The 22285-nt window shown below is 60.9% G+C and overlaps 2 protein-coding genes across 2 annotated transcripts; both read left to right on the top strand.

Moving 5' to 3' along the window:
- Positions 1 to 10163: 10163 nt before the first annotated feature.
- Positions 10164 to 13879, top strand: LOC127037993 (lens fiber membrane intrinsic protein-like). Its single transcript, XM_050930315.1, has 4 exons — positions 10164 to 10338; positions 10943 to 11092; positions 13085 to 13219; positions 13818 to 13879. Exons 1-4 carry the CDS (start codon positions 10164 to 10166, stop codon positions 13877 to 13879), a joined length of 522 nt encoding a protein of 173 aa, XP_050786272.1.
- A 4236-nt stretch (positions 13880 to 18115) lies between these two features.
- Positions 18116 to 21659, top strand: LOC127037991 (protein NKG7-like). Its single transcript, XM_050930313.1, has 5 exons — positions 18116 to 18181; positions 20009 to 20204; positions 20396 to 20542; positions 20743 to 20877; positions 21249 to 21659. Exons 2-5 carry the CDS (start codon positions 20042 to 20044, stop codon positions 21281 to 21283), a joined length of 480 nt encoding a protein of 159 aa, XP_050786270.1. The 5' UTR covers positions 18116 to 18181; positions 20009 to 20041; the 3' UTR covers positions 21284 to 21659.
- Positions 21660 to 22285: the final 626 nt, after the last annotated feature.

Below are 22285 nucleotides of genomic sequence, written 5' to 3' on the forward strand. Positions count from 1 at the left end.
TGAGCCCTTTGTTCTGCCCCAGGAGCCGGGACTATGGAGAAGCCGAGCGGGGCCGCCGGGAGCGCGGGGTGAGGGGCGGGGCGCTGCCCTCCGCCCCATAGACCCCCCCCGGGACCCCCCCTCCACCCCATGGACACCCCACGGGACCCCCTACACCCCATAGACCCCCACGGGACCCTGCTACACCCTAGAGAGCCCCCCAAGGAACCTCCTACTCCCCACAGACCCCCCAGGGACCCCGCTTCCGCCCCATAGACCCCCCCGGGACCCTCTCCACCACCCCATAGACCCCCCAGGGACCCCCTCCTCCACCCCATAGACCCCCCACGGGACCCCCTACACCCCATAGAGCCCCCCAGGGACCCCTCCTCCTCATAGAGCCCCCAGGGACCCCCCTTCACCCCACAGACCCCCCAGGGACCCCGCTTCCGCCCCATAGACCCCCACGGGACCCCCTACACCCCATAGAGCCCCCCAGGAACCCCCCTCCTCCTCATAGAGCCCCCAGGGACCCCCCTTCACCCCACAGACCCCCCCAGGGACCCCGCTTCTGCCCCATGGACCCCCCCCGGGACCCCCCTCCTCCTCATAGACCCCCCAGGGACCCCCCTTCACCCCACAGACCCCCCAGGGACCCCGCTTCCGCCCCATAGACCCCCACGGGACCCTGCTACACCCTAGAGAGCCCCCCAAGGAACCTCCTACTCCCCACAGACCCCCCAGGGACCCCGCTTCTGCCCCATAGACTCCCCCCGGGACCCTCTCCTCCACCCCATAGACCCCCCAGGGACCCCCTCCTCCACCCCATAGACCCCCCACGGGACCCCCTACACCCCATAGAGCCCCCCAGGGACCCCTCTCCTCCTCATAGAGCCCCCAGGGACCCCCCTTCACCCCATAGACCCCCCAGGGACCCCGCTTCCGCCCCATAGACCCCCACGGGACCCCCTACACCCCATAGAGCCCCCCAGGAACCCCCTCCTCCTCATAGAGCCCCCAGGGACCCCCCTTCACCCCACAGACCCCCAGGGACCCCGCTTCTGCCCCATAGACCCCCCTGGGACCCCCCTCCTCCTCATAGAGCCCCCAGGGACCCCCCTTCACCCCACAGACCCCCAGGGACCCCGCTTCCGCCCCATGGGACCCCCTACACCCCATAGAGCCCCCCAGGGACCCTGCTACACCCTAGAGAGCCCCCCAAGGAACCTCCTACTCCCCACAGACCCGCCAGCCAGGAACCCCCCTCCTCCCCATAGAGCCTCCAGGGACCCCGCTTCTGCCCCATAGACCCCCCAGCCAGGGATCCCCCTTCTGCCCCATAGACCCCCCAGCCAGGGATCCCCCTTCTGCCCCATAGACCCCCAGCCAGGAACCCCCTCCACCCCATAGAGCTCCCCAGGGACCCCACTACACCCTATAGAGCCCCCCAAGGAAGCTCCTACTCCCCATAGACCCCCAGCCAGGAACCCCTCCTCCCCATAGAGCCCCCAGGGACCCCGCTTCTGCCTCATAGACCCGCCAGCCAGGAACAACACTCCTCCCCATAGAGCCCCCAGGGACCCCGCTTCTGCCCCATAGAGCCCCCCAGCCAGGAACCCCTCTCCTCCCCATAGAGCCCCCAGGGACCCCGCTTCTGCCCCATAGACCCCCCAGCCAGGAACAACCCTCCTCCCCATAGAGCCCCCAGGGACCCCGCTTCTGCCCCATAGACCCCCCAGCCAGGAATCCCCTCCTCCCCATAGAGCCCCCAGGGACCCCGCTTCTGCCCCATAGATCCCCAGCCAGGGATCCCCTCCACCCCATAGACGCCCCCCAGCCAAGAACCCCCCTCCTCCCCATAGAGCCCCCAGGAACCCCGCTACACCCTATAGAGCCCCCCCAAGGAACTTCCTACTCCCCATAGACCCCCATCCAGGAACCCCTCTCCTCCCCATAGACCCCCTCAGGGACCCTGCTACACCCCATAGAGCCCCACAGGGACCCTCCTCCTCCCTATAAACCCCCAGCCAGGAACCCCCCTCCTCCCCATAGAGCCCCAGTCAGGAACCCCCCTCCACCCCATAGACCCCCCAGCCAGGAACCTCCCTCCACCCCATAGACCCCCAGCCAGGGATCCCCCTCCTCCCCTTAGACCCCCCAGGGACCCTCCTTCCGCCCTATAGACCCCTCCAGGGAACTCCCTCCTCCCCATAGACCCCCCAGCCAGGAACCCCCCTCCACCACATAGACCCCCCAGGAACCCCTCTCCTCTCCATAGAGTTCCCAGGGACCCCCCTTCTGCCCCAGAGACCGCCAGCCAGGGGCCCCCCTCCTCCCCATAGACCCCCCAGCCAGGAACTCTCCTCCACCTCATAGACCCCCCAGGGACCCCTCTCCTCCCCATAGAGCCCCCAGGAACCCTCCTTCTGCCCTATAGACCCCCCCAGGGACCCCCCCTTTTGCCCCATAGACCCCCCCAGCCAGGGACCCCCCTCCTCCCCATAGACACCCAGCTAGGAATCTCCTCCTCCCCATAGACCCCCCCAGGGACCCCCCTTTTGCCCCATAGACCCCCAGCCAGGACCCCCCTCTTCCCCATAGACCCCCAAGAGACCCCCCTCCTCCCCATAGAGCCCCCAGGAACCTTCCTTCTGCCCCATAGACCCCCCAGCCAGGAACCCCCCTTCACCCCATAGACCCCCCAGGGACACCCCTCCTCCCCATAGACCCCCAGCCAGGAACCCCCTCCACCCCAGAGACCGCCCCAGAGACCCCGCTTCCGCCCCATAGACCCCCAGACAGGGACCCCCCTCCACCCCATAGACCCCCAGCCAGGAACCCTCTCCTCCCCATAGACCCCCCCACGGACCCCGTTTCCACCCCATAGACCTCCAGCCAGGGACCCCCCTCCTCCCCATAGACCCCCCAAGGACTTCCCTTCCACCCCATAGAACCCCAGCCAGAGACCCCCCCTTCCTCCCCATAGACCGCCAGCCAGGAATCCCCTCCTCCCCAGGGACCCCCCCTGCACCCCATAGAAGCCCAGCCAGGGACCGCCTTTCTGCCCCATAGACCCTCCTCCTCCCCATAGACCCCCCAGGAACCCCCCTTATGCCTCATAGACCCCCCTTCCACCCCATAGACCCACCAGGGACCCTCCTCCTCCCCATAGGCCCCCAGCCAGGAACCTCCTTCCGCCCCATAGGCCCCCAGCCAGGAACCCCCTTCTGCCCCATAGACCTCCCCCAGGGACCTCCTTTCCTCCCCATAGACCTCCCCGGGACCCCCTCCTCCCCATAGACCCCCCCGGTATGCCCCTCCACCCCATAGACTCCTAGCCAGGGACCTCCCTTCCACCCTATAGACTCCCCCCGCCCCGGGACCCCCATTCCACCCCATAGATCCCCCAGCCAGGGACCCCCCTTCTACCCCATAGACCTCTCCCAGGGACCCCCCTCCACCCCATAGACTCCCCCAGCCAGGGCCCCCCTTCTATCCCATACATCCCCCCTCCACCCTATAGACTCCCCAGCCAGGGACCTCCCTCTGTCCCATAGAACCCCAGCCAGGGACCCTCCTTCCACCCCATAGATCCCCTTTCCACCCCACAGACCACCCCAAAGGACCCCCCTCCCATCCCATAGACCCCCCAGCCAGGGACCGCCCTTACATCCCATAGACCTCCCCCAGGGACCTCCCCCATCCCATATCTCCCTTCCACCCCATAGGACCCCCCCCAGCCTCGATCCCCCACCTCCCATGGGATGCCTGACCTCCCCAGCCCCTCAAGGACCCACCCTCTGCCCATACACTCCCCACGGGACCCATCCCAGCCAGGACCTGACCCCCCACCCCATAGACACCCCAGCCAAGAACCCTCTTCCTCCTCATAGATCCCTCCCAACCCCTCCATGGATCCCTAAAGCCCCCTATAACCCCCAGAGGACCCCCCTCCACTCCATAGGACCCCAGCCCCCCATGGGACCCCCCCTCTGCCCCACAGACCCACAGGACCCCTCAGCCAGGAACCTGTACGCCCATGGGATGCCTAATCTCAGCCCCCCACAGGACACCCCAGCCCCCAATGAGATCCCCCCTCTTCCCCATAGTCTCTCCATGGGGCCCCCCAGCCAAGGACCTCCAGCCCCTCATGGAACTCCCCCAGCTAGGGACCCCCCCTCCACGCCACAGCCTCCCACAGGAGCCCCCAGAGAGTAACCCCCACCTCCATGGGATTCCTGACTTCCCCAGCACCCCACAGGACCCCCCAGCCCTCCCTGGGACCCCCTCTGCTTTCAATGGGGCCCCCCAGCCAAGGATCCCCAGCCCTCAATAAGACCCTCTCCAGGCTCCCATGGGACTGCCCCAACCAGGGACCTGTAACTCCCCATGGGGCCAATCTGTGTAAACTCCCATGGCATACACTCCCCTGACCCCCCCCCCCAGTCAGAGACACCCTGCATGGGATCCCATGATCCATCCAGTAGATCCCCCCCCTGCCAGTTTCCCCATGGGACCTCCCTCCACCCCATTAAACCCCCCAACCACAGACCACCTGCCTCCCACGGGAACCCCCGTCGAGCCCCAGAGACTCCATCCATGGGAACCCCCATTCCATCCCCATAGATCCCCCCAACCAGAGACCTCCATGCCTCCCATTCGACCCCCTGTCCAGCTCCTTAACCCCCCAACCAGGGCATCCTGCCCCACATGAGAACCCCCCCTTCCAGCTTAAAGAGTCCCCCTTCCTCCAGCCTCACCACCCAGGGCACCTCCTCCCACAAACACCCCATCTGCTGTCCCCGCCCAAGAGGAACCCCCCCTCCATCCCCACAGGGAACCCCCATCCCACCAGGGATTTCACCAGCCCCCCCGATCCTACACACACCCAGGCCCTCTGCTCACCCCGCAGACATGGCCCCCCAAATTCACATGTCCATAGGCCCCTCCCCAACAGACCACTGCCCCTCCCTCCATAGAATTCCTGTCTCCTGTTGGAGGGGGTGGGATCTCTCTGTCTCTGACCCTCTTTTCCGTTTCCCCCGCAGCACCCCCAGGCTCAGCTCCCCCAGCCTCATGGAGCCGCCCACCTCGGACCAGACCACGCCGGATAAGACGCCCGTTGTGCCCTCCTGCCCTACCCCCAGCTCTACCATGCCTTGGATCCTGGGTCGCCCCTCTGCCGGGGCCCTGTCCTCCGTCACCGTGCCCGTCCGGCTGGACGTTCTCACCTACCTGCTCAACAGCGCCCTCCTGAGGGCCTACTCGGCCGTGCCACAGACGCCCCTCTCCTGCGGCCACGGGGCATCGGCCATGGGCCACGGCGGGCCTCCCCAGCATGCACTGGGCTGCGGGTGTCGGCCGCACTACTGCTGCAGTCCCCAGCCAGCTTGCACCAACTCCCAGCCGGCTCGGGTGGGGTGCTCTGGGTCTGGTGCCGTGGGGCAGAGCAGTGCCGGCTGCTCCCAAGAGATACCTGGGAGCCGCAACAGTTGGCAGGACTCCTCTGCGAGATGGGTCCAGCGAGGGTCTCCGTTGCTGAGTGGCTGGGGGGAGAACCAGCGAGCAAGGGGGCAGAAAGATTTCTGTCAGCCCTCGGGGTGGCAGAGGCTGTGGGGCAAGGCAGACTCTGCCCCACACAAGGTGGGGCAGTGGGGCCTGGGGACAGCCCAGGGCTCAGATTATGCAGCCAGGAAGCGAAACCAAGATGGCCACCTGTGGGATGCCCCTGGGGCGAAGAGATGGTCTAGTGGAGGGGCGAAGAGATGGGAGTCAGGCGCAGGGAAAACCGAGGCAGCCAAAGCTGGCAGAGAAGATTGGGAGGCAGACTATGGGGGATCCACCACCCAAGGGAGCATCTTGGAGAAAGCCTGGCCTTCCCAGCCCAAACTCCCAGCTTCCCAGGAAGGAGAAGACTGGGAAAAGGAGTATGAGGAGTCTCCCAAATCGGCACCGGGGTTTCCCTCTCTTCCACAGGTGGCTTTGAAGGTTCAACCAGCCTCCCGCCAGGAGAGGACAACGCCTCGCCCAGCTAGCAAGGACGGCAGCTTCTCCAACTATCTCCAGAAGCTCATCGCCGACCTGCCCAGGGACTCCAGCACCGTCTCGAAGCTGTGCCGGGAGAGGCAGCCCCCTGGAGGCGCGGCCAACCGTGGGACATGGCCCCCGGAAGGAGGAGGATCAGGAGGCCCGAGTGGTCAGAGGTCTGCCAAGCTCGGCGATTTCATGGCCAGGCGCGTTGACCTCCCCAGAGCCGCCACGGAGAACGAGGACAGTGCGTGAACCCTGGGCCGTGGAAAGACCCATCGGGGCTCCCACCTGGGCCGAAGCTGGGGCCTCATGGTTCTCCCATCAGACCGGCCACCTGTTGCTGACTCCACCAGCCCACAGGGCTTGGCCGTTTAGCCAAGGGTTGGTTTGTTAATAACCCTGTTCTTTTTCATCCTCCAGCATCTACCCATGATCCTCCCTTCCTAGCCCTCTACCCATCATCCTCCATTCCTAAGGTGCCCCGACAAGTCTTCTACCCATAATCCTCCACTCCTAGCCCTCTAGCTGTGACCCTCCACCCCGAACAAGGACAACTATTCCCCATGATCCTCTATTCCCAACCTCTTGTCTTTCTCTGTCCAAAGATTTTAATGTTGATTTAGGTTTAAGAATGATCAGAAATGGGGGTTTGCCTAAAGAGCAACAGATGGAGACAGATTTCTGTTGTGTTTGTCTCTCTTAGTTTGTTACTTTCCAAGATTTGGTTATGAAACAAACCCAAATCCCCTGTCTTCTCCCCCAGAGTGCCAGGTCACGGGGGGTTGGTATCATTTTGTTACTAATTTGAACCTTTGCTTGTATGTCCGGATTAGGAAACAAAACTCAAATTAGTCCCCCCTCGTGTTCTGCAAATTAACGCTGTGGTTTGTGTCGCGCTTAGCGTTGAGTGGACGCGTACATGTCACGCAGGGCTCTACCGTGACCTGCCTCGCTTCACAAGATCAGGGCCTAAATTTGTGACGTCAAAGGTCTGGAGATTAGTACATATTCCGTGCATTTTTACACACACACACACACACACTCCGAATTCTTACTTTGTGTCATCACGTGTGGTATTTCTCAAGATGTGTGGTTTTCTTTCTAGGTTTATAACCACGCCAAGGGCCAGGCTGCTTGGAAGTCTTGTTAAGAGTTGACTCCCTGACAGCGTTAAGTTGTGTTTGCAGAGAGAGTTGAATTGTGAGTTGTTTGAATGTGTTGAAACATTTCTCTAGGGAGACTGAGTTTGAACTCAGCTCTCTGTGTAAGTCTATATCGATTGCATGGGGGAGCCAGTCGCTCTGCTAACTACCCCAGAACTCAGGGAGGCTAGTCAATCGATTGCTAAAATATAGATGTTAGGCAGTAAAATTTCTCTCGGCCGTACGGAGATTGAAAAAAGTGAGTGTCACTTACCGCGTATGCTGTGTGTCATATCTGCAGTATAACTTCTGTGCAATGCAAAGGACAAAATGGTGAATTTGACTTACTGCATTTATGATCTAGCAATCGTGTGAATCTCCCGTTTTCACTGCTGTGGATCCCAGAAAACTGCACCTAGAACTGTCGTTGTGCTAGAGATTTATACAAAACTTCAAACTGATTCGTTGCATCGAAGCCATCTAGATGCAATCATAGGAACGTGCCAGTTTAACTATATAGCCCAGGCAGATATGATAGATACAGCCCAGGAGAATGATATTGTCGTGATCTCTAAGCAAAACAATCCTACCCACTCTCTGCCATGTGTGGAGATTAAAACAGTGGATTTGAATGCTTGCATATTTGAATTACTGCAGAGGTATCCCAGAGACATTATATTGCCTGTAGAGTTCTGCCTTGTGCTATCAAGAGGTTTTATTTCCTCTTGTTGCACATGTGATGTCGAGGCGCGTTAATGGAAATCCAGCATTTTCATGTATGTTGCACGTACGTTATATCGCGTATCCGATGCATATGGCACCGAAATTATATTGCTGTGATCTCTGGCAGGCAATATCCTTTGTATGCTTGGTAGAGGTTAAAAGGGGGGATTTGACTGATTTTGTGTATTGCGTATTATATGACTGTACATATGCAATCGGTCAACTTTGCCATTTTAATACGTAGCACAGAGAAATGACACTACTCAGCAAGAAGGCAAGTGCTTTCTGTAACTCCGTATAGCGGAGAGAAATGATACTGCGTATGTGACTCCTCCAGCAGCGGCTTCTGACCCCGGTGGATGATGCCTCAGACACGCCTGGGCCTGGACACCAGCGAGCGTTATTGTGGGGTAATCACATGGGGGGTATTTTTAACAGAGGCCCTGAGACATTAAGAGCAGAAGATGCCTTCACGTTCATCCCGAAGGCAGCTCCTTCAAGTCCGAGGAGCAAAGTTATGGGGCTTGGGGGTCGTTAAGTCCCTGGTTTGTTTGTTCTTAAGAGATTATTTGCATGGTGCGTGTGTTTTACCTCAAGAAATAGCCTCAGATCTTCTGGGGTGTTGTGTCTTGAGAGGGGACCGAGGGGGGATCCCTCAGGACGGGAGTCTAGGACCGGAAGCCAGTGCCCCCCAGTGGGCGCGTTGCCTGGGACCCAAATTGAACCCCGGAGAGTGGATACTCGGGAGGCTTCAGAATAACTGTCATTTAATGCAGCGTAGGAAATGTTGGCGTCTGCTGAGTTCTGTGCAGTTGGGAATAAAGGTGTTTGTACTTGGGCTGCGTTGGGTTTTCAGTGAGTCTGTATTGATGGACGTTACTTGGCAAGTTAGAGGGTCAGGGGATGGGACACGGGGCCTCTCCCTTCTCGGGGGAGCCAGGCCAGCTCTAATCCGGCCCCAGTAGGGTGACCAGATGACCCGATTTTATAGGGACAGTCCCGATTTTTGAGTCTTTTCCTGATACAGGCTCCTATTACCCCCCCACCTCATCCTGATTTTTCACATTTGCTGTCTGGTCACCCTGGGCCCCAGGCCGGGGCACTGGCTTCAGAGGTGCAAGGAATGAAATGAAAATCTGCCCCTATTGTCAGGGGCCAGTTCCTGTAGCCGCAGCAGTGGGCTTCCTTGTGCTGCTGGCTCCCTCCTTTGGGTGACAGGAGGAACACAGCCCGTCCCTGAGCTGGGAGAGGAACAGGTGTCTGGGATCAAATTAGCCCAGTAGGGCGAAAAGAGGGGCATCAGGAGGGGCTCGGGCCTCACCCCAGAGGTGGCTGCATTTCAGCACTGGGCGAGGGATCCCTGCTGGACACGCAGCTCCCTTCTCCCCCACGCTGGCCTGGGAGGCCCCTGTGCGGCTCCAGGCTCAATGGAACTGACCAACTCAGCAGGTTGTTTTGAGGCTCGGGGGGCAGGACTGCTGGGACTGCAGATCCCGGCTTCTGGAACCAGCTGCCCCTGCCATGGCCCCCCGGCCATCGCTGGCATTAAGGGATTTGCCGGCCTCTGCAAAATCGCTGCCAGCGGCTGGGAGAGGAGAAGGGTGACAGTGCAGAGCAGAACCGGGTGCTGGGGTCGGCACAGGTAGGGGCACCACCGGCCGGGTGGAGGGAAGGGGGCACAGGGACCCACCGACGGGCTCCCCCTCTGACCTACACATGCAGTAGGAGCAGAGACATCCTGATACACAGGCACACAAACCAACTGACCCTCCACTGGCACACGCCTGCCCGGGGACGGTAATACACAAACGCGTGCACACAGGCCCTGAGAAACACCCCCTGCCACTTACACATCCACGCAGAGATGCTGCTGTGATACTTATCAATCCACTTCCTTCCCAGAGCTGGGGACAGAACCCAGGAGTCCTGGCTCCCAGCCCCCACCCTGCTATAACCCACCAGACCCCACTCCCTTCCCAGAGCTGGGGACAGAACCCAGGAGTCCTGGCTCCCAGCCCCCACCCTGCTATAACCCACCAGACCCCACTCCCTTCCCAGAGCTGGGGACAGAACCCAGGAGTCCTGGCTCCCAGCACCCCCCCCCCATTCTAACCCACCAGACCCCACTCCCTTCCCAGAGCCAGGGACAGAACCCAGGAGTCCTGGCCCCCCCCTGCTCTAACCCTCCAGACTCCACTCCCTTCCCCAGAGCCAGGGACAGAACCCAGGAGTCCTGGCTCCCAGCCCCCTGCTCTAGCTGGTTTTGTGCTGTCTGCAGGCTCAGGCAGCATGTACAGCTTCATGGCAGGGGGGCTTTTCTGTGCCTCGGTGGGGAACATCCTGCTGGTGGTTTGCACAGCCACTGACTACTGGGTGCAGTACCGGATCCAGGGGGCCTTGGCCCACCAGGGCCTCTGGCGCTACTGTCTGGCGGGCAAGTGCTACATGCAGATGGAGAACATAGGTAAGGACCACTAGGGGGTGCTGTGCTGCAGGGGGTGGGGTGGGGACTCTCCCCTGGCAAGGCTGGCCCCGATCCCCCAGGGTGGCGCTATGGGGTGCTGTGCTCCCAGGGGCCCTAGCATTTCTTCCAAGAGGCAGGGCTCGAACCCAGGGATCTGAGCCAAACCCCAGCTGGGGCGATTCCATTCAGCTTCCCTAAATCCGCCCTCAAGCTGAGATTTTCATTTGCTTCCCCTCCTAAATTGTACTGAATTGTGAATTAACCAGCCACTGCGCTCCACCCCAGAGGTGGCTGCATCTCAGCGCCAGGCAAACCAGCCCTGTGCAGTGTTATGTGTGGCTGTTCCCCAGCTGCCCTGCCCCAGAGGTGGCTACATCGCCTTAGCGGGCGAACCAGCCCTGTGCAGTGTTATGTGTGGCTGTTACCCAGCTCTCCTGCCCCAGAGGCAGCTGCATCTCTGTGCCAGAAGAGCCAGCCCTGTGCGTGGCGTTATGCGCGGCTGTTCCCCAGCTGCCCTGCTGAGAGGTGGCTCCATCTGTGCACTGGGCGAGCCATCCCCTTCTAAACTGGAGCAGTTTAGAGTGTTTTCTCCCTGCTGCTCTAGCCTTCTGGAACGCCACCCGGGCCTTCATGATCCTCTCTGCCCTGTCGTGCTTCGCTGGCATCATCACGGGGATCTTGTCCTTCGCCCACCGATCCACCTTCAAGAAATTCAACCGGTCCTTTGCTGCCGGGATAATGTTCTTTGTCTCCAGTAAGTGTCTGCCCGCTGCTGCGGGGACCCCAGCTGGCCACCAAGACACAAGGAAGGGGGTGGGGTCCAGTGGTTAGAGCAGGGGGGTCCTGGGAGCCAGGAATCCTGGGTTCTCTCCTTAGCTCTGGGAGGGGAGTGAGATCTAGTGGTTACAGCGGAGCATGTTGGGGAGGGGCTGGGAGCCAGGACACCTGGGTTCTCTCCCGGCTCCTGTGGGGGTGCGGGGTGTAGTGGTTAGAGTAAGGCGGAGTGGGGAGGGGCTGGAAGCCAGGATGCCTGGGTTCTCTCCCGGCTCTGGCAGGGGCGCTGGATGTAGTAGTTAGAGCAAGGGGGAGTGGGGAGGGGCTGGGAGCCAGGACGCCTGGATTCTCTCCCGGCTCCTGTGAGGGCTCGGGGTGTAGTGGTTAGAGCAGGGGGGAGCGGGAAGGGTCTGAGAGCCAGGATGCCTGGGTTGTCTCCCGGCTCCTGTGGGGGTGCAGGGTGTAGTGGTTAGAGCAGGGCGGAGCGGGGAGGGTCTGAGAGCCAGGATGCCTGGGTTCTCTCCCGGCTCCAGCAGGGGCGTGAGATGTAGTGGTTAGAGCAGGGGGGAGTGGGGAGGGGCTGGGAGCCAGGACGCCCGGCTCCTCTCCCGGCTCCTGTGAGGGCTCGGGGTGTAGTGGTTAGAGCAGGGGGGAGCGGGAAGGGTCTGAGAGCCAGGATGCCTGGGTTGTCTCCCGGCTCCTGTGGGGGTGCAGGGTGTAGCGGTTAGAGCAGGGCGGAGCGGGGAGGGGCTGGGAGCCAGGACGCCTAGGTTCTCTCCTGGCTCCTGTGGGGGTGCGGAGTGTAGTGATTAAAGCGGGGGAGAGGGGAGGATCTGGGAGCTAGGACGCCTGGGTTCTCTCCCGGCTCCAGCAGGGGCGTGAGATGTAGTGGTTAGAGCAGGGGGGAGTGGGGAGGGGCTGGGAGCCAGGACGCCTGGGTTCTCTCCCGGCTCCTGTGAGGGCTCGGGGTGTAGTGGTTAGAGCAGGGGGGAGCGGGAAGGGTCTGAGAGCCAGGATGCCTGGGTTGTCTCCCGGCTCCTGTGCGGGTGCGGGGTGTAGTGATTAAAGCAGGGGGGGAGAGGGGAGGATCTGGGAGGTAGGACGCCTGGGTTCTCTCCCGGCTCCAGCAGGGGCGTGAGGTGTAGTGGTTAGAGCAGGGGGGAGTAGGGAGGGGCTGGGAGCCAGGACGCCTGGGTTCTCTCCCGGCTCCTGTGAGGGCTCGGGGTGTAGTGGTTAGAGCAGGGCGGAGCGGGGAGGGGCTGGGAGCCAGGACGCCTGGGTTCTCTCCCGGCTCCTGTGGGGGTGCGGGGTGTAGTGGTTAGAACAGAGGGGAGTGGGGAGGGGCTGGGAGCCAGGATGCCCGGGTTCTCTCCCGGCTCCTGTGGGGGTGTGGGGTGTAGTGGTTAGAGCAGGGGGGAGCGGGAAGGGTCTGAGAGCCAGGATGCCTGGGTTGTCTCCCGGCTCCTGTGGGGGTGCAGGGTGTAGTGATTAAAGCAGGGGGGGAGAGGGGAGGATCTGGGAGGTAGGACGCCTGGGTTCTCTCCCGGCTCCAGCAGGGGCGTGAGGTGTAGTGGTTAGAGCAGGGGGGAGTGGGGAGGGGCTGGGAGCCAGGACGCCTGGGTTCTCTCCGGGCTCCTGTGGGGGTGCGGGGTGTAGTGGTTAGAGCAGAGGGGAGGGGGGAGGGGCTGGGAGCCAGGACGCCTGGGTTCTCTTCCGGCTCCGGCAGGGGCGTGAGGTGTAGTGGTTAGAGCAGGGAGGGGCTGGGAGCCAGGACACCTGGGTTCTCTCCCGGCTCCTGTGGGGGTGCGGGGTGTAGTGGTTAGAGCAGGGCGGAGCGGGGAGGGGCTGGAAGCCAGGACACCTGGGTTCTCTCCCGGCTCCTGTGGGGGTGCGGGGTGCAGTTACACTTCCCAGGCATGTAGAGGTTTCTCTGGCCTCTTGTCCTGCCCTCGGTCTCTGCCCCCACCCCCAGCGCTCTTCGTCCTGCTGGCCATGGCTGTCTACACCGGAGTCACCGTCAACTTCCTGGGCAAGCGGTTCGGGGACTGGCGCTTCTCCTGGTCTTACATCCTGAGCTGGGTCGCTCTGCTCATGACCTTCTTCGCAGGTACCGGCCCTTCCCCTCCAGGGGGCGCCAGCTCCCATCCAGCCCCAGGGCGGTGGGGGGTCTGGCAATGGGGCCTTCCCTCTCTGGGGGCGGCAATAGGGCACTTTTCTCCTCATCCAATTCCTTGTTGCACACTTTCTGTCCAGTAACCCCCTCCCAGAGCTGGGGAGAGAACCCAGGAGTCCTGGCTCCCAGCCTCCCCTGCTCTAATCACTAGACCCCACTCCCTTTCCAGAGCTGGGGAGAGAACCCAGGAGTCCTGGCTCCCAGCCCCCTCCCCTCCCAGTCTAATCGCTTTACCCCACTCCCGTGCCAGAGAACCCAGGAGTCCCGGCTCCCAGAACCCCCCTGCACTAACCATTAGACCCCACTCCTCTTCCAGAGCCAGGGAGAGACCCCAGGAGTCCTGGCTCCCAGCCCCCTCCCCTCCCGGTCTAACCACTTTACCCCACTCCCGTGCCAGAGAACCCAGGAGTCCCGGCTCCCAGCACCCCCCTGCACTAACCATTAGACCCCACTCCTCTTCCGGAGCCAGGGAGAGACCCCAGGAGTCCTAACCCCTCAGTGCTGGTAAACAGTCCCTCTCTCCCCCTCGCAGGGATGTTTTACATGTGTGCATATCGGATGCACGGATGCCAGCGCGTGGCTGAGACACGTTAAACCCTGCGTGGTGGCGCCGCAGCGAATCGAGACACCTGCATCCCGGGGCGAGTGATACCTCGCCACTCCCCACCCCCAGCCTTCCAGCAACTCGCGCCGGGACATCCTCGTAGCAAACGCCCTCCGTTCGTTTCATCAGATCCCAGGCCAGCTTCCTTCTTCGGCGCTCAGTGCTGGAACAACCCCCTGCCCCCAGCTGCTTTAGAATCGAATCAGACAAAGGGAAGCATCGGTACCCGACGTTTTACAGTCTGGGGGAAACCGAGGTACAGCGAGATGGACTGACCTGCCCAGTGTCACGCAGGAACACAGCAGCAGTGCTGGGAATTGGAACCCAGGTGTCCTGAGTTCCCGGTGGGACCATCCTTCCTTTAGAACCGGACTTAAAATGTCAAGCCCCTGTGGCTGACCGAACTTGTGCTGTAGCTTTGATTGATAAGCAGACAGGCCGTGAAGTTAAATTGGCCCCCGGAATTACAACTGCTCAGAAATTTCTCTCTACTTTCGCGCCCCTCCTGAGTAGCGTTAGCTAAGACAATGTAGCAGCAGGAACCGCAGTTTTAAAGGTGTGTCACTTTGGCCAGGGAGCTCCGATTTTTGCCTTTAACGAAGTTTTATGCATTGAATTTCCTTGGTTTTTCTTTTTTTAAAGAAAAAGAATAAAGATCCTTAAAGCAGTTTGTTCCTTCGTTGATTTGTACCCACAAAATCACTAGCCGTGCTTGGAAACCCTCGGTGTGAAGCGCCTCAAATCCTAAAGCGGTTTTAAACCACTGGGCAGTGTTTGCAGTTCAAGCCTCTGAAATCCCAACAATGCTTTTTAAACAAATTTTCTTAATTTCCTAGGCTTTTTGGTCAAAGACAGGAAGGACCCTTGAAAGCAACTTACCCTGTCTCAAGTGCCAAAGCAGCATTAAACTGTTCGAAATATTTAGAATTAAATTATTATTAATTTGTTTTTTCCTAGCATCTGACAGCTCTAGTCATGGACCAAGCCCCCATCAAGTGAGGCCCTTACTCGTGTTACATTTCCTTTCTTTTTAATAACAAGTTTTTAAGGTAATTAAACTGTCTCTAAAGCCAAAAAGGTATTAATTTATGCACAAATATCTATCATCCAGGGTCCCTCTTACTGAATTTTCCTTTTTTTCTTTTTTTAAAGAAATACATTTTCTTTAGGCTGAAAGAAGCTAAACCATGTTCGATGGGGTGGGATCTGAGTTACTACAGAGAATTCTTTCCTGGGTGCTGGCTGGTGAGTCTTGCCCATGTGCTCAGGGTTTAGCTGATCGCCATATTTGGGGTCGGGAAGGAATTTTCCTCCAGGGCAGGTTGGCAGAGGCCCTGGAGGTTTTTCACCTTCCTCTGCAGCGTGGGGGACGGGTCACTTGCTGGAGGATTCTCTGCAACTTGAGGTCTTTAAACCACGATTTGAGGAGTTCAATAACTCAGATGTAGGTCAGGGGTTTGTTCCAGGAGTGGGTGGGGGAGATTCTGTGGCCTGCATTGTACAGGAGGTCAGACTAGATGACCATAATGGTCCCTTCTGGCCGTAAGTCTATGAATCTATGAATTTTAAATATTTATGTGAAACAGTTCGAAATCCTCACAAGATTTTTACATTGAATGGCCTTGAATTTTTATTTTGAAAGAAATCTATCCAGCCAGCAAAATGTTTCACAGGAATCTGTGGGGTTTAACGGGGAAAAGTCAAATCATTTCATTTGGGCAACGTGGACGTGTTTCGTTTTGACTTTTACATTCCAAATATGACTTTTAGGATTACATCATCATTAAGCTTGCGTCAATAGAACGTATATGACTTTGAATATTTTAATAGACTATTAAAAGCCTAAATGAAACGAATTGAAACACTTGGATGGTCCCACACAGACATTTTTTGGAATTTTCCTTTTACAGGCAGTGTTCAGGTTTTGACTTTTTGTTCCCATTTGGAACGAGCAAAATTCAAAATGTCAGAATGTCCCACAGAAAAGAAATTCAGGCTGCGGACCAGCCCTCTGTTTGAACTTATGTTGAAATAATCACAAAGTTTTTTTGCACTGAATTTCCTAGGTTTTTAGATGTCTATAAAATTATAAATAAAGGCTAAGGAAGGGGAGAATTTTTCAAAAGCTCCTAAGTCTCATATGCCCTTTTGCTCAAAGGTGCGTACGTTGGCACAACAAAACACCTGTGAAGATCCAATGGGAGTTAGGAGCCTGCGTGCCTTTGAGATTATAAGCTGCAGGGTCCTCAGTTCCATGAGAATTAGGCACCTCAATCATTTAGATTCTTTGGAAAATTGTATCCCAGATCTGCGAAGCGAATGAAGCTGGTTCGAAAACAGGGCAGCAAGAGAAACCGATTTGAAGCCGGTCATCCGTCTGCCAAGCAGTAGCAGATGTCTGGCCCTTTCTCAGTCACTTTTACATTGGAGTTCAAATCGACGCGGCAGAGCTGGCAGTTTGCTTATTGCAAGTTGTTCACCTGCCCCGTAGACCTCAGGCCTGGACCAGAGGTGGCCTAAGCAGGCAGGCAGAACCCCAGGCAGGAATCCCAGTGCAGCCACCAATGCCCCCCGTGACGGCGGAGAGCAAACGCCCCTGCCTGCTTGTGAGCGCTCCCTCGGCAGAGACCTGGCAGCGCCGCCGCGGCGTCTCGAGACTCAACGTCAGCAGCATGCTTGGAGAACGAGTTTGGCGGGCCGGGTGCACCCACGCTCCCTGGTGACGCCCCAGGGGAAGCGGGGTCACGTCCCCTAGCCCTGCTCCAGCCAAGGCAGGGGGCTGGGTTTGAGGCACCTGATATGCGCCTTACTCGGAAGATGGCACCACTGTTTAATAGGACGTGCCCCCTCACCCCCTGCGGCCCTGCCACGGTGCCACCCTCCAGGTGGATGCAGGTTACGGTCACGCCCAAGTGCGTAAGCGGCTTCGCCAGGTACTGGACCGGACCTTGGCCATGTAGCCCACGAGCCACTGGCTCGACAGGTGCCTGTGGGTAACCCTGCTTGTGTGGGCGTGTCGAAGGACAAACCGTGTGTGTGGGTGTGTGTCCCCCTGCTGCCCCCTGCTGGAGGGACTGCGCCTTGCTCTGTGTGTGTGGGGGGGGTGTCCCTGCTGCAGGGGCTGGGCCTTGCTCTGTGTGTGTGTGTGTGGTGGGGTGTCCCTGCTGGAGGGGCTGGGCCTTGCTCTGTGTGTGTGGGGTCCCTGTTGCAGGGGCTGGGCCCTGCTCTGTGTGTGTGTGTGGGGGGTCCCTGCTGCAAGGGGTGGTCCCTGCTCTGTGTGTGTGGGGGGTCCCTGCTGGAGGGACTGGGCCTTGCTCTGTGTGTGTGTGTGGGGGGTGTCCCTGCTGGAGGGGCTGGGCCCTGCTCTGTGTGTGTGTGGGGGGGGTCCCTGCTGCAAGGGGTGGTCCCTGCTCTGTGTGTGTGGGGGGTCCCTGCTGGAGGGACTGGGCCCTGATCTCTGTGTGTGTGGAGGGGGGAGGGTACCTGCTGCAGGGGCTGGGCCCTGCTCTGTGTGTGTAGGGTGGAGGGTGTCTCTGCTGCAGGGGCTGGGCCCTGATCTCTGTGGGGGGGGGGGGGTGGTCCCTGCTGCAGGGGCTGGGCCCTGCTCTGTGTGTGTGTGTGGGTGGGGGGTCCCTGCTGGAGGGGCTGGGCCCTGCTCTGTGTGTGTTACCCTGGGCTCCCACAGACCCAAGCAGTGATCCCCTCCCCTCCCCTCTTCCTGTTACTACCCCTCCCCCAGAAAAACAACCTGCCAACCCCCCCTTGTTCCATGGAGATTAAAAGGCCTGTTCTCAGAGCCGCCTGTCTGGTGACTGATTCGCCCCCCCGGAGAGTCCCCCTTCCCCACACTCCCCTCAAGTGTGCATCAAAGGACTCCTGGATTTCTCCCTGGCTCTGGGAGTGGAGCAGGGGCTAGTGGTTAGAGCCGGGGGGGTGTTGGGAGCCAGGACTCCTGGGTTCTCTCCCCGGCTCTGGAAGGGGAGTGGGACAGAGCAGGCTGGAGGAGGGGGAAGGGCTCATGGGGTCTACCCAGGGGATTCCCTTGTTAAGCAGGCTGGGGGGCGGTTGGGGCTCGGATGGGAGACCTCGGGGGCAGCTGAGGGTGCTGGCGATGGGGGGCAGGTTTGCGGGCTGCAGGGAGGAACTGACACAGAGGATGTGGGGATGGTGCAATGGGCCCTTACTGCATCCCTGCCCCTCCCAGGAAGTCACCCGGGAACAAGAGGCCCCATGGGGGGGGTCAGGGCTGGAGCCGGAGCAAACCCTGCAAGGCAGCAGGCCACGCGGAGCAGGTGAGGGGGGCGCTTGGGATGGGGGGGTCATTTACCCCAGACAGCCTGGAGCGTCTGGGCACCCAGTGGCCCCACGTCCCTCTGTCCATCCCCTCACCCACGGCTCTGTGCGGCCGGCCCCAGACACACCCGCCCCCTCCCTCACTGTGATTTGGGCTGGTTCCCCCCTCCCCCCGCCCCACAGCACAGGGTTAGTTGGGGTCGGGTTTCCTCTTCCTCCCACTTCAGTTCCTCTTCCCCCGCCCCACCCACTCCCTCACAGAGACCCCCCACGGGACCCCTGAATGGCAGGTGTCCAGCCCCCCAGAGCACCCCCTTTGGGAGCCTCAACCTGTCCCTCCCCACCGCATCCACCCAGCCCTCCCCTCCAGTCCTCCCCACACCCCCATCCACCCACCCCTCCTCACACACACCCCGTCCCATCCCGCCCACGTGCCCCACCGCATCCACCCAGCCCTCCCCACACCCCCATCCACCCATCCCTCCTCACACACACCCCGTCCCACCCCTCCCCACGCGCCCCACCCCATCCACCCACCCCTCCCCACACCCCCATCCACCCATCCCTCCTCACACACACCCCGTCCCATCCCTCCCCACGCGCCCACCGCATCCACCCAGCCCTCCCCTCCAGCCCTCCCCACATGCCCATCCACCCACCCCTCCTCACACACACCCCACCCCACCCCTCCCCTCCAGCCCTCCCCACACCCCCATCCACCCATCCCTCCTCACACACACCCCGTCCCATCCCTCCTCACGCGCCCCACCACATCCACCCAGCCCTCCCCTCCAGCCCTCCCCACACCCCCATCCACCCACCCCTCCTCACACACACCCCGTCCCATCCCTCCCCATGCACCCCACCCCATCCACCCACCCCTCCCCACACCCCCATCCACCCACCCTTCCTCACACGCACCCCATCCCATCCCTCCCCACGCGCCCCACCGCATCGATCCAGCCCTCCCCTCCAGCCCTCCCCACACCCCCATCCACCCATCCCTCCTCACACACACCCCACCCCATCCCTCCTCACGCGCCCCACTGCATCCACCCACTCCTCCTCACACACCCCCCGTCCCATCCCTCCCCACGCGCCCCACCCCATCCACCCATCCGTCCCCACACCACCATCCACCCACCCCTCCTCACACACACCCCATCCCATCCCTCCTCACGCGCCCCACTGCATCCACCCACCCCTCCTCACACACCCCCCGTCCCATCCCTCCCCACGCGCCCCACCCCATCCACCCACCACTCCCCACACCCCCATCCACCCACCCCGTCCCACCCCTTCCCACGCGCCCACCGCATTCACCCACCTGTCCCCTCCAGACCTCCCCACACCCCCATCCACCCACCCCTCCTCACACACACCCCACCTGATCCCTCCCCACATGACCCTCCTCTCCAGCCCTCCCCACATCCCCATTCACCCACCCCTCCTCACACACAACCCACCCCATCCCTCCCCACATGCCCCTCCATTCCTCCCTCCTCACTCCCCATCCCATCCTGTTCCACACCCCACCCCATCCCTCCCCACACACCTCACCCCATCCCTCCACCCATCCCCCCACATGCATACCCCACCCATCCCAACCCCTCTCACGCACACCCCACCCCATTCCTCCACCCCCACACCTCATCCCATCCCTCTCCACACACCCCATCCATCCATCCACCCTCCCTCCCCCCATCCCTCCAGCCCCCCCCCACCCACACACCTAGCTCGGGAGCTGCCTGAGGGCCAGCCCCAGACTCTGGCTCAGCCCTGCTGCTGTGGGCCAGGATTGCCTCTGACTCATTCCCCCCTGCCAGGTGCTTCTCGGATCCCAGCGCTGCCCCCCCGCGATGGCGTCTCCCCGGATCCTCAGCACCGTCCTGGCCCTGCTCAGCCTCCTGCTGCTGCTGGTGGCCCTGGGCTCCGACCACTGGCTGGTGGCTGGGTCCCTCCATGAGGGGCTGTGGAAGCGCTGCCTCGATTCACTGTGTGGGCAAATTTCTTCAGCATCAGGTGAGGGCAGCCCGGCTCCACCAGGGAACCCACCGCTGCCACCAACCAGCACCATCGGGCAAGTCTGTGCCTGGCTGTGGGAGGGGAGTGGGGGCCAGTGGTTAGAGCAGGGGGGGCTGGGTGTCAGGACTCCTGGGTTCTCTAACCAGTTCAGTGCAGTGTGGTTTATTTAACCTGGTCCTTTGCTACAGTCTCGTTAAAGGTCACCAGGGCTTTGACACTGCTGGGCGTGATCGCTGGGTGTCTCTCCTCCGTCGCTCTCCTCGCCTCGTTCCTGCGCTCCCACCTCGGCTCCTTAGCTCTGACCCTGCTGTCCTGCCTAGGCAGCTTCAGCGCAGGTACGTCCCCCCTTCCTCCTCCCCCAGGAACTCCTCTCCCCCCCCCGCCACAGCCAGCCGAGGGGAACCGAGCCCCAGCCTTCCCCCTCCCCGAATCCTGCCCTGGGCTCTGCAGCTCCCCTTGGTGGTGGGATGGGGCAGGGGCTGGGCCTGAGCGTGGGCCTCGCTGAGGGGTCTCTGTGCTGTTCCCTTTGCCCCAGGGCTCTGTGCCATGATCGCGCTGGCCGTGTACACAGGGGAGTTCGCTGGGGCCGTGAATGCTGCCCAGGGCCAAGACACCTTCGGCTGGTCCTTCGGCCTCGGCTGGGCCTCCTTCCCCCTCTTCCTCATCACTGGTGAGTGCAACATCAGGGAGTGTCGAAAGGCAGCTGCCGCTGGAGTGAGGCGTGGGAGCTTATACAGGGACTCCTTGCCTGGCGCTGAGATGCAGCCACCTCTGGGGTGGGGCGTGGGGGCTGGTTATACAGGGACCCTTCACTTGGCGCTGAGATGCAGCCACCTCTGGGTTGGGGTGTGGGGGCTGGTTATACAGGGACCCTTTACCAGGCACTGAGATGCAGCCACCTCTGGGGTGAGGTGCGGGGGCTGGTTATACAGGGACCCTTTACCAGGCACTGAGATGCAGCCACCTCTGGGGTGGGGTGCCGTGTACCAGTAGATGATGCTCCCATTGCTGCTCTGAGCCCATTTCTCTTCTCTCCCCTAGGTGTGGTGACGCTGGTCGCCCACCAATCCTCCTAGAGCCGAGTGTGGGGCCTGTGCCGGCCCCGGGGATGGGGCCGGGAGCCGTGCGGGCCAGACGGAGCTTGCAGCATCCTGGGACTGAACAGGAGGCAGAGTGTGTGTGTGTCTCCGTCTGTCTGTCCCTGCTGGACCCCCCCCAGCAATGAGTCCCAACCCTCCCTACCCTGGAGGCTGCTGCCACCCCCTTGTTCCATGGAGGTTAGAGATCCTGTCCTCAAAAACTCCTCTCTGGTGATATATCCCCCCCGACTCCCCTCACGTGGCCCTCAAAGGACTCCGGGGTTCCCTCCCCGGCTGTAGGAGGGGAGTGGGGTCTGGGGCTTAGAGCAGGGGGTCTGCAGCTGGGCAGGGAATGGGACAGGGGGCCTTTCCCTGTAGGAAAGCTAGTGTGGTGGGGGGGAATCTGGCTGGCTCAGGGGGAAGGAATGGCCTCGCCCTGCCTAGTTACCCTAATTACTCACAGAGCTGTGCAGCCCCACGATAAGCCGCCTGTGATGAAGGGGGGATTTTCTTGGTTTTGCCAATGCTTTGCATGCAGACGGGGTGGGACTCAGTGTCCCCGGGTGTTACGGGTTTAACGAGGGGATGGAAGAGGGAGTTTGTTAGTACAAAGGGCCAGTGAGGGAACTTGGGACCATGCCAATGGCCTGGAGAATGGAGACCCCAGGGACGTGACCGGGAGTCCCAGCTTGGGAGTCACAACCTGTCCTGGCCAGTGGGAGGACAATGGGCTGTGGGGAGAGGAGCCCGGTGACCTGACCAGCCAGTTCCGGCCAGAGGACAGAATAAGGGAGGAGGTGGCCCACGTGACCCTGTTTCCCTGGAGAGAAGACACTGGAGAGAGGGGGCTTGGGGCTGGGGATATCGGAGACCAGACTCCCCAGCTCCCCCCAGCATGCTGCCTCTCAGCCCCCACCTCCCCCGCCGTGCACCTACCTTAGTTATTGTTCCGTTTGCGTCTCTGTCTTTTTGTTATTGGACATTAAACATGGTTTTTAA

Source organism: Gopherus flavomarginatus, chromosome 20, assembly GCF_025201925.1.
Source record: "Gopherus flavomarginatus isolate rGopFla2 chromosome 20, rGopFla2.mat.asm, whole genome shotgun sequence".
Lineage (NCBI taxonomy): Eukaryota > Metazoa > Chordata > Testudines > Testudinidae > Gopherus > Gopherus flavomarginatus.

Coding starts and splice junctions, on each gene's coding strand:
- LOC127037991 (XM_050930313.1), top strand. CDS start 20,042: ATGGCGTCTCCCCGGATCCTCAGCACCGTCCTGGCCCTGCTCAGCCTC. Junction 20,205..20,395: donor GCAAATTTCTTCAGCATCAG/GTGAGGGCAGCC, acceptor CCTTTGCTACAG/TCTCGTTAAAGGTCACCAGG. Junction 20,543..20,742: donor CCTAGGCAGCTTCAGCGCAG/GTACGTCCCCCC, acceptor CCTTTGCCCCAG/GGCTCTGTGCCATGATCGCG.
- LOC127037993 (XM_050930315.1), top strand. CDS start 10,164: ATGTACAGCTTCATGGCAGGGGGGCTTTTCTGTGCCTCGGTGGGGAAC. Junction 10,339..10,942: donor CATGCAGATGGAGAACATAG/GTAAGGACCACT, acceptor CTGCTGCTCTAG/CCTTCTGGAACGCCACCCGG. Junction 13,220..13,817: donor GCTCATGACCTTCTTCGCAG/GTACCGGCCCTT, acceptor TCCCCCTCGCAG/GGATGTTTTACATGTGTGCA.